Source organism: Haemorhous mexicanus, chromosome 1, assembly GCF_027477595.1.
Source record: "Haemorhous mexicanus isolate bHaeMex1 chromosome 1, bHaeMex1.pri, whole genome shotgun sequence".
Classification (NCBI taxonomy): Eukaryota; Metazoa; Chordata; class Aves; order Passeriformes; family Fringillidae; genus Haemorhous; species Haemorhous mexicanus.
Window position 1 is genome coordinate 32,821,415 of NC_082341.1, and position 11,659 is coordinate 32,833,073.

The 11,659-nt window shown below is 42.4% G+C and overlaps 1 protein-coding gene across 2 annotated transcripts; it reads right to left on the reverse strand.

Moving 5' to 3' along the window:
- Positions 1–691: 691 nt before the first annotated feature.
- Positions 692–2,343, reverse strand: LOC132326645 (cytochrome c). 2 transcript variants are annotated; one of them, XM_059845159.1, is made up of 3 exons: positions 2,189–2,343; positions 1,234–1,410; positions 692–1,080 (listed from the first exon to the last, which is right to left on the reverse strand). In XM_059845159.1, the coding sequence occupies exons 2-3, from the start codon at positions 1,400–1,402 to the stop codon at positions 932–934; spliced, it is 318 nt and encodes a 105-aa protein (XP_059701142.1). In that variant the 5' UTR covers positions 1,403–1,410; positions 2,189–2,343; the 3' UTR covers positions 692–931. The 2 variants fall into 2 exon arrangements, with proteins under 2 accessions (XP_059701142.1, XP_059701133.1); XM_059845150.1 differs by having other exon boundaries at positions 2,185–2,324.
- Positions 2,344–11,659: the final 9,316 nt, after the last annotated feature.

Below are 11,659 nucleotides of genomic sequence, written 5' to 3' on the forward strand. Positions count from 1 at the left end.
CCTTCAGAGTAATGATGGTGGCTACAGCCAGGCACAGAGGAAGATTGCTTGATTTTGTCTTTTAGTCTACCAGCACATTCATTCCTGCATCCCTTCATCTGAAACTTCCTGTAACAATGGATTCTAGGTGAATGTTTCTGCTGAATTAAGAAGATTAAGTAACTCTCAGCTTGGCCACTAGCACTCGTATTCCCAGAATAGGATGCTTTCTCTTACACTAAGAATGGCTGTTATCAGTAGATTTACTGAGCAAAGGGCACCAGTAACATGTCAGAACTGGAGATGTTTCTGAAGGGGAGTTATACTCTAGAGGTGCATGCAGCTGTCAAAGTCTCGATGAATTAGGTATCATGCTTCCCCTAGATAAAAGACAAGTGGCTGGGCACAACTGGCAGTTCACAAATGGTACTTAAATCAGATGAAATGTGTTTTTATCACAAGCTTTAGACAGATTAATACATATTGCAACACCTAGCACAGAATAAATTTAGAAAAATATTATACTAGGATTGGGGCTTTTTTAAGTAGCCTTTGTTTTGTTGTTAATGTAACAGAAGATGTATGGCAGAAGATGCCAAAAAGGACCCTGCTTTTTGATGTTAAAGAGCTGAGCTGTCAAAGCTATTATGCTGCTGATGATTACTCATTTATTTATTTACATATTTTTTCTAAACAATGAAGAGGCAGGAAATGTTTATTTATTTTTTTTAATTTTGATGATCAAGGATGACTGAACCCAATTACACCGTCTTTGTTAAGTTAATGGCTGCCAAACAAGCGTGTGCTCCAGTGACCCACCGTGAGCAAAGTTATCTGATGGGTGACTAAGGTTAGACACAGTACATGTAAAAATAGAAAGTTTAAAAACCAATCTCATCAGACATTTCCATTGCCATCTCCTTTGTAAAATAAATAAGGCAGCAGATAACTTTTACTTTGCAGTGGCAACTTTGAGGTATGCTATTAAGTCTGCTCTCTCGCCCTTCTTCTTAATACCCGCAAAAATCATTTTTGTTCCAGGAATATACTTCTTTGGATTTTCCAAATACTCCATCAGAGTATCCTCACCCCAGGTGATACCTAAAAGAAGGTAAAAGAAAAAAAACCCAACAGTTAACAAATTCAAAACAGCAAATACTTATACTCTTGTCCTCTGCTCAATTTTTGGCAGATTTTTAAAATTATCACCAAGAACTGAGTATTTTTGTCCCCAAAGGGCATCTTTAAGTTTACCTTTGTTCTTATTGGCATCCGTGTAAGAGAAACCTTCGGCCTGCCCAGTCTTGCGTCCGAACAGGCCATTCAAGTTGGGTCCAGTCTTATGCTTGCCTCCCTTTTCAACTGTGTGGCACTGGGAGCATTTCTGGACAAAGATCTTCTTGCCTTTCTCGACGTCTCCCATTGTCAGTACTAGACCAAGAACACACACAGAGGTCAGTATTGCAACCTCAAGGTCACTAACGGAGCTCAAACTTTAAAAAGCGTCCTGCGGGTTTACAAAACCACCATATGCAGCAGGTGAGTCTGGCAATGCTCCAGCACACTGTCTATCCTCAAGCCACAGCTCCTGGGCTTGAAGATTAGTATGGAACCACGAGACTACCTAGAAGATATCAAGGTGATAAACACGCTTGAAGGGCAGGAAAAACCTTGCCTCGGAGAGACTAACTACCCCACAGCATTTAATAGGTATTGCGACAATTTCTGAAGAACAAACTGAACATAACTTGTACAGCTGTAACAGGAGTTTCCTACTCCCAGTGAATGACCTCGTGTAAAACCACAGGACTTGGCAGGCTTTTGCTCTGGAATTGAAAAAGCGCACCAGCCACGCGCCCGGGGAGGCCCGGAGGGCACCCGGCGGTCACCGTGACCCGGGATGACCCCAGGGGTCCCGCCGGCAGCCACGCGTGAGGAAGCGGGAAGGCCCAAGGGCACCCGCACCGCCCGGCTCCGGCTCTACCCGCGCCCAGCCTGGCCCTGAGCTTCTCCTCAGGCCCCTGTCCGCGGCGCGGCCGCCGGGCCCCATGGTGACCTTCCGCCGCACCCCGGCCGCCGCCTCAGGCCGCGGCCCCGGCAGGCGGGAACGGCCCTCAGGGCGGCCGAGAGGAACGTCCACCCGCCCGCCCTACGTTCCTGCCAGCCGTCACCACCCCGCGGGGGCCGGCCGCAGCCCAACTGCACCTGCCTGCCCGGCTGGCCCGCTGCGCCCTCAGACCCGGCGACCGTGCTCCGGCACTTCTCTCTCCGTCTGCGCCCAAGGACACGCTGTACTCCACCCTATGTAACCCGGCACCAGCGCAACCAACCCCTGCCCGCGCCCGCCGCCCGCCTCCCCGCCGTGACAACCAATCAAGCGCCAGCCTCTGGAGTGCTGATTGGTTAGAATCAGTGACATCATGCCGCCGGCGGCTAGTGGGGTAGGTTGCGACCGGCGGGCCCCCGGACTTCCTTCCTTCCTGCCCCTCTTCCCTCCAATCGCGGCGGAGTGACGTCAGACGTCCCTCTGCTGCGGAGGGGGCAGCGCAGCAGCGGGGCGCGGGTGCTGCAGGCGCATGCGTACAGGGCAAGTGGAAGCAAGGGTCGCGCGGCGGTGGGCGCGGCCTGGGCAGTGACGCAGCGGGAGTCTCTGGTGGTGGGGGCGGTCGGCGGCGGTCGGGCCGTGAGGGCGGGAGTGGAGGGCAGAGTGACGCAATTGCAGCTTCCGTGAGGGCGGGAAACGCCTCTGTCGCTGAGTCAGTTCTATGGCATGGACACCACCGGTTCACTTACACCAGCGCACTAAGTGCCGTGTCCAGTCTTAAACACCTCCAAGGACAGCGAGTCCACACCCTCCCTCTGCTGCTCATTCCAATGTCTAATCACCCTTTCTGGGAAGTTCTTCCTGATGTCCAACCTGACCCTCCCGGTGCAGTTTTGAGACTGTATCCTCTCCAGTCGCTGGTTGCCAGGGAGAAGAGGCCGACCCTCGTGGCTACAGCCTCCTTTCTGGCATTTGTGCAGAGGATAAAGTGTCACTTGAGCCTCCTTTTTCCAGGGTAAACACCCACAGCTCCTTTAGCTTTTCCTCACAGGGCATGTGCTCCAGGCCCTGCACCAGCTTGTCCATGAGTTTTAAAAGCTTCTCCAGGGGAGCCAGGGGAGCAATGAAGTGTTGCAGTAGGCAAAGTGAGGCGAAATTGCCCTGGAGAGCCCGGCCAGGGCCGCCTGCCAGCATGGCCCCATGACGGGCTGGAGGGCAGTGGGCGTGCGGCTGCATCCTCCATCTGTGGGGGACACCAGAGCCACGCTGCTCTGACAAAGATGAGAGAGTCATGGAAGGAACTGCCACGTGAAAGGATGGAAGTGTCCCAGGCACCAGCCCAGCAGTGTGGCAGTGCTCAAAGAGGACATGTCAACATTCACGCATTGTGGCCTTCCAAGCAGAATTTGAATAGTGTACAAAGTGCTTATTATATGGCTCTACGCAGATATTTAGTATATGTATTTTGTTGTATTGATTAGTGGTGCTTTATTAACATTTTAATAATATGATAAATGTAGTCTTGTAGTTAAAAGGTAACTTTTTTACTTAAAATAACTATGTAAGTGGGATTTTTTTTTTTTAAGAAAGGAATGAGGTACTCGCACCGGATAGCAGCCACAAGACACCTCAATCTTCAGAGAAAAGGAATTTATTTTTCTCTTATCAGAAGAAACTGAATTCTTCCTGCCTAGCTAAAGATCGAAGGTGTCTTAGGATTAGGAGGAAGAAGCTGGCAATGATCAGACCGAATCCTTTGTTGGAATGGAATTTATGCATCATGTATGAGATGTATGAATAGTCAACAGGTTATTGCTTTTAAGGGTTAATCCTTTGTTAATGGGGGTCCTTTTTCGGGCTTGTGCTGCCCAGAAAAATCCAGTTACGGACATCCGTCACTCTTTGTTTCTGTTGTCTCATATTGTCCTAATTCAAATTGTGCAAATTATTATAACTCAAATTGTATCACTATTTTTATAACCATTTTATTACTATTAAACTTTTAAAATTTTAAAAAACAAGTGATTGGCGTTTTTCACAAATACTGAATTCCAAACATGACTGCCATCTCACTCTGCTTGGCAAGGAGGAGGAAGAGCTGTTGGAAGAGCCTAGTTTAATAATGTCCAGTATTCAAAAGAGTTGAATTGTTTGCTTTAACTATGGACATTAAAACTGTCAGAATTTTCCACTGCCTGACATTGGGAAAACATTTATTTTCTGTGGGTGCTTTTATGTTGTCCTGGAACTGGTATGGGTGTGCCCCTGTAACTGCCCATGGGGCAGGGCTCATGTGAAGTGTCAACGGGAAGCAGAAAGGAGTGAGGACTCCTTTTTGTAAAAATATAGAATTATTCCTTTATGTAGAAATACATCAAGGGTTCCTCTGATGGCAGAATTTTGTAGATAATTCACAAGACCATTCAGAAATCATCACTCCCTAGTTCAGACAATGCATTGCCTTCCAAAGCTCATGGTGTCTAGAGCACAAAACACAGGTTTTGTGCATATTTTAACACTTCATCTCAAGGTATATACAAAATATGCATTCTTATTAACAATTTATGCTCTAATCTTATTGACAGTTCACTGGCCACAGTAAAACTGTTTTGCTTATGATATACAGATAAATTCATGAAGAGTGAGGAAATGTGGGCAGTGAACCCACTTTAAATCAGAATCTTGAATTCTGCTGTTGTTGCCCAACTCAAATCTCAAATCATGTCAGACTCCCATAATTATGAGGTTGACTGGAAAAATATTATTTTAAAAACTAAAGGCATCTTCTGTTTGTTTTATTTGCTGTTTGGTTTTGAACCTTCATGGTGCTTTTCACTCTTGTGTTTAGACTTTTTATCATAATTGTAAGGACTGAGATTCATTTAGTAAGGCTTCTGTGTCTTAGATGATTCCAAGGGCCAGATGTAACTTAATATCACAAGACTTGTGATAAAACCATGTCTCTTCTATCTCTAAAGAAGGAGGGAGCTGAAAGCACCTTTTAAGCTGCTCTAAGAAATTGCACCAGTGTAAATTCTTAAGCCTCTTTAAGCACTTCTTGTGGACTGATCCATGCTGACATCTATTCAGAGGTTCTCCCTTTCTTCACAGAGCACAAACTTCCGGCATCTGTAGCTCTCTTAATTTCTGTTGCATTTTGCCTTTTAAATATGTATGCTCCATTCTGAGAATTGCACGTTGTGTTTCACAGTTAACCCTTCTGATGTGGAGGCACAATGTAGCAATATTTTTTTCAGTTTTTTTTCAAGAAGCTGCTCTTGAAAACTGAAGCTTAATTCAAGATAACTGGATGCACTCATGATGTAATACTCTTTCCTGAAGGTGTAAATGACACAAACAGAGTATTAGTGGGTTCCCATACTGTATTATTACTGGAAGCAGAGGTTCTGATATAACAAGTTAGTAGGTTAGGGAATGTGTTTTCACCAGTAAAAAGAGGTATCTCAATTAGGAGGATTTCTCATATCTGTTTGAGCCCATTTGGGCATTACTAAGGGTGGATCTGGAGGAACACTGTGGTAAGAACTGACCTGTAAGTAAAGTAGAAGGTGCAGGAAAGGGTGTTGTTTAAGGTGCCCAGTGTTTGCTTTTTGAAATGTTCTGTGATAGGACAGACTAAGAGTGAAATTTTTGCCTTCTCTGCTGAATGTGGCATCTGCAACATACACTGCAGATATGTGTGAAATATATGTGAAATCCTGCGTCTGACTTCCTGTGTAGGGCAGAGTATGCTGTGGGACTTCCAGAGGAAGCATTGAAGACAAAGGCAGGACTTTTCTGGCTTTGTGGGTTTGAATTGCTGGAGTAAACGAAAATGACTCGGGATGCAATTTCAGTACTCTATACTTTACACACATTAACATTCATTAGACTATTTGCCTTGGTGTGGTTTGCCTAGAAGGCTCATATTTTAGTCTCTCAGTTATTCGCTGTGGTTACACCGGGAATATTTCTTCCTAGTTCAGGCCATTACACACTGGAACTACAGTTGTTTTGCAATCAGAATTCTGTGTGTAACTCTATGTAATTCTGACCCAAAGGAAGGAAAAATAAACAAAATGTGTCAAGTCCAATAACAAACAAAACATGTCAAAAGAGGCATCCAGATCTCCTTAAGAGGGACACTGCAAATGAAAGAAAAAAGGTAGCCCTGCGTTATGGACCTAGACTGGAACTCAGGAGAATATGTGATTTTTTTTCTCAACTCTGTGCTAAACTTCTGGTTTGGTCTTTGACAAATAATTTAGAACCCGTTTCTTACGGAAATAATCACCTCACCCCTGAGCAGCTTGAGTACCTTGGCCTGTTTTCATCCCCTTACCATATGAAGTGGGTACAACCCTGAGCTGTTGCTGGTTATCAGCAAGCTGTGCCAGCACTGGGGAGAGTGTGATTTGTGCTGGAGTCATCGTGGTGTGAGCTGGTTTTAAGAGTTGGAGTTATGACCTGAGTTGTAATTCTTACCCCATCACAAAGCAGTAATGACTGATTTGCACTGTTATGATTTCTTATTGTACTGAAGCAGTTCAGAAAACCTGTGGGGTTTTTTGTTTCTTTTTTCTGATTTTATCTTTGCCTTTGGAATTGTTTGGGGAAAGGTATGTTTCTTCTTGGGTTTTTCAAAGCCCAGTTTTTAAAGATGAAAGAGTTATTCTGGGCTGGGCTTGAAAAGTTATTTATGCTAGCATCCTTCACAAAGGAATATTCCACAGTGGGTTTAGGTTACTTTCCAACACTTTCACGGTACAAGTCCTGTCACTTGGAATATACTGCTGGCCTAATGTTTATTATGTCTTTTACAGGCTATTCTGGGGGAAGACAGGAACCTGTTCACCCAAACAGGTAGGGAACAAAGTTGAAAAGCATTAGAGAATCAAAAGGAAATAAAAATGCCTGATGAATGGTGTGCTCTAATCTCTACTGCCTATTGTGTTTTATACAGTCTAAGACTGTAGAAAATACCAATTTTGCTACTGCTTTAAACTGTTTCAAGGGCAGTCTCTGAGGTGCTGCAGTTCCTAAAGGTGACTGTATTCCCTCTTAAGACAAAGCTTAATATTGGCCTAGCATCTACTTTTGTGTAATATTTTACCAAACAATTCTTGGTTCTATTTTAAGGACTGCTTTTAATATTTTCTTGTGGCAGTGTATTTGTTCTTTATGCAGTCATCTCTGGCACTATTGTGGTATTTTTTTTTTTTTAATGACAAGTGTTACATTGACTTGAGTATCTGGATTGCATTCAGTGCTTAATTGCCATTATTGAAAAGGAAAAAACTATTCCCACATTTAAAAGAACTGCTGATGTATTATCCCATTCCTATGTTATAAAGACCAGTTATTTGGGAGTGGGACATTAAAATATTTTCCACAGCCAATGTATAGAGTAGCAGTTGAAAGAATTGATCTTGACAGAGGAAGGCAGAACTTGGAATTCTTTCTGCTGTTCCTGTGTTTTTGAAGAATGAGTTTTGTGAAACTGTGAAAGCAACTACTTGGCACTTGGGGCATAAGAATGTCTCTTAAGTGCCCAGTAATGAGAATTGGCTGGCCAGGATGATGTTCCACTTAGGCACTGGGTGAGACAATGCTGCTCAGCATCACAGTGAGCTGTAAAAAAAATTACAGGAGGCACAGGGAGAGACAGCAACCAATCCAGCCAGAGTAGAAAGCAGAGTGGGAAGCTGGGAGATTGCCAATCTTTCCTAGCTGAATCAATTGCACAACCATTATAATGCCATGGCTTACTGAGTGATAAATTTACTGATGAGTTTAACAGGTGTGAAAATAGCAAAGTACTTTGACCACTCTATGATGCTGTGGTTCTAAGCCTCAGGCATGAAGATTTATTCAGCAGCCATTTATTGCATGATAAAGCGTCCCCAGGACTGGGGTAGGTGGAAGTCTCTGTCATTCATCTGGCCTGTGGGGAGCTGGGTAGATAAGGAGATCCAGGGTTCAGAGTCACTCTTTGTCAACTTAAAACAAACACAGCCCTCAAACTGAGAACATCGACTCAATACCTGCCTTCACTGTATGGAGATATGGGGTTACCCTTCTGAAGCACTTGTCCCAGTAGCTACCTGCAGACTGATAGATGCCTTCTTATCTGTGGGCTCACAGAAAAATAACCTTTGGCCTTAAAATAAGATGTGTGGGATACAACTTCTTTGTAATAAGATGATGGTTTGATTCAAGTGACACAACAGAGGTATCTTGTTTGAATGAGTACAGAGGAGTAGTGAGTATAAAACATAAGTGCATGAAGTTGGGGTATTTTGAAGCATGGAATAGCAAGGAAGAACTGAATGCAAGACTTGTCCTAGGATGGGATTGTATCAACTTCTGGTTTACTATCAGAAAAATCATTCTGAATTGTTATAATCCAGTTCCCATAGTGAAAGTAAGTTAAAAAGAGTGGTGATTCAGGGTAGTAATTTAGGGGAAAAAAAAAAAAAAAACAAACCCCAAAACCCAAAAACTCTTTTAGTTCAAGGACAAAATTAATTAAGTTAACCAAGAAGGACATTCACATTTGAAAGATTCAGGACCTAGCAATTTTCCAGAAGTTCAGCTTTTCTTAAAGACATAACTGTTTCTTTTGGAAAAGAACTTCAGAATTAACTTTAGGGCTTCAAGAACTGAAAGGCAAATGAAAGGATATTCCATTATGTTTTTAACTTTAATCTCATGCTATTGTGGAGCCTGCCACAGTTTACTGGAAAGCTTAAAACAGAGGCATAATAAATATCCTTGAACATTGTCTGATTGCATCTGACAAAAAACATGCTACAATAACAGTAATTTTTACTGGCCCCAATTTGAACTTTTGGATGGCAAGTAGTTGGTCAAAACTACCCCATTTTGCATATTTTTTTTTCTTTGTAATGAATCAAACAGGGAAAAAAATTTCTGGAATATCCTATTTGGAGGGGATGACAATTAGTTACACTGATAAAACACTTGCTTTGTGTATCTGTGGGAGCCAAGGATTACTGTCCTCTCACTTACATGATCATTTGGGATGTAGTCTTCTGAATAATCCAAGCTGTAGAGTGAGAAGTACCTCTGCAACAGCTTAAATTCAGCTATTCTGAGATTAGTCACCTGAGCATCAACTTAGCCCCAAGAAAAGCTTAAAATTAAGAGTCCTTTTGTAAGGAGATTTGTATGGTTTGGTTTGTTATGTAATGATGATGTGCTAATTTAATGTAACCTGCTAAAGCCTATGCAGTTCTTGTGTCTAAGGTATAGGCCAGACAGGAGAACCTTGCTTGAAATATGAGCATTAGTGTGGTCCCAAGAGTCACTTGGGAATCTGAAAAAGAAAAGCTTTTCTTACCTTAGAATTTTCAAAGGAGAAATCTTTTATAACATAAATAGAGATAAGGCCATAAACTGGTGAATTTCTCTCCACTCTCTGACAGAAATGGAGCTGGTGTGCTTTGGCAGGCTTAATTCTTGTAAGTGTAAACCCAGTTCTCTGCAGAGCTATGAGGCCTCGGTCTACAGCAGCAGGAGGAGCTGTTGAGTGTCAAGCCTGACCAAGTCCCAAGACAACACATTAATAGATTGTCTTCTTCCTAGAGAGGAAGTCACTCCTGCAGGTAGTGGAACACGTGGGGTGTTTCTGTCAGTGGAGAGGTGGATTTCCTCCCTGTAAGGGTCTTATGCTTGTTTTGCTGCCTGTTGTGTCAAGTTTTCATGAGTTTGGTCCCCAAGTAAACGCCTGGCTGGTAGTTTTAGAATCAGATTTTAATAGCCCAGCTTCATTGCTTCTTTTTACATCAGACTTCAGGTATGTGTCAAGTGTTCTATCAGACCAGATTAGGGGTTTAGTGCTGTTTCTGACAGTGATGAATGCTGGATGTTTTGCAGACACAAAAACTACCCAGGATGAATTTATAATCCTAAGGCATGGAGTTTCAGAGCTCTGAGAACACTTAATCCAAACTGCTAGTGTGGATGATATTTTTCTTATGCTGTTAGGACATGTCTCTAAGGCTTATAAAAAATTATGTCAATCTTTTTGCCTTCATCATATTCCCAGACTTTTTTTGCTTTTTTCTTACTTAGGAAGTGCGCTGAACAAAACTAAATGCAAGATATACAAATAATGCAATATTCTGTCTGTTCTGCTGTCCTGAATTGTACTAGAGGCAGAGCAAAAGGCAGGGGTCTGCATTTATTTTAAAAAAATTGCTCCAAGAGGTAACAATCATCTAAAAACCCATTTATGGCTGACTTGTCTTCAGCAGTTCTTTGCAGTAAGTTTCTTCATACTTCACTTTTAAATTTCAGCTGTTATTATGCTGCTTGGTTATTTTTATACTAAGTCCTCTAGATGCTCTCCTGTACTCTCCTTGTGTCCTAATAAATGCATAAATCATCTCTGTTTTAACAACTAAAAGCCTCATTGTTTCTGAAATGTGTGGAGGTGGGATAGAAAGTGAGTATCCTCTCCTAACAGACAGTAAGATCTCTAACTCCTGTCATGTCATTTTAGTTGTATCCTTTTGGTAGCCTTGGAGCCCTTTGTACTCTGAATACTTGCCCAGAAAATAGTGCACTGCTGGGGCACTGTGTCCTGGCTAACCTTCTGAAGACCTCACACATGAATAAAGTCATAAGTGATTTGTGCCATGATTCTTTGCTAGTATCTCTTTTTTGTAAGGGAAAGTTTAGTGGATAAGGACTGCTGGAAGCAAGGTTCTGTTTGAGCCTTGTATTCAGGGTATGATCCTGCCAGTCTCCTGAACTCTGGTGATTTGCTTGAAGGGAGAAGGAAATATATCTGATTCCTTGATGGGACAGCTTAGAAGAATGCATTGAAAAAATTCTCAATGAAAAGCACAGTGGTATTTTGCTCCCTCTTCAGGTTCTCTCTAGGAAACAACTGAATAATTCCTCATTTATTTAAGAGTTTAAAAACCCCCTAATGAATGTCTGTGTGCTGTTTCTGCTTCTCTAATCCCCACTTGGCTGTAGCTTCTTAAGATATGCATTGAACCAATATGAGCTGTTCCTGAAAAAGCTGCTCCAATATTATGTTCCTGAAATCTGTGTAGCAGCATCATAAATCTGTCAGCACACAGAAAATAGCAATTTAAGTGTATTCTTTTCATTCTGTTATGAGATAGCTTTCCACAAAAGTTTCCTTTGCAGCTTCCTTATTTTCAAAAATCTTTACAAAAAATGCTCAAGATATTTAAATATATTGTATTTGGGGACTGTTTTGTTTAGTTGATTTTTGTTCACACTCCTCAGGAATCTAGAACAGCTCTGTGACCACAACATGGCAGCAGGGCTGTTCTTTCCTTATCTCTTGGTATTAATTTTTTTTATAACCCCCAAGTTAATGCTCCTTATTAATCTCTGGCTACTATATTTATCACTTTCAGCCATTTAGGCCTGACTCCTAACAACAGATTACATGTTTTTGGTAGCTTTCCTGCTTCATCCTAAAGGTTCTTCAAATCCCTGGAGGGACAATTAAATCTCATTCTCCCCTACCAGACTTCCCTTCAGTTTAAATACAGTCTCTGTGGCCTTTCTAGTTCTCTGAAATATTCCTGTCTCACACAATGAGTGAAAAAGGAGAGAGAGAAGAGTCTG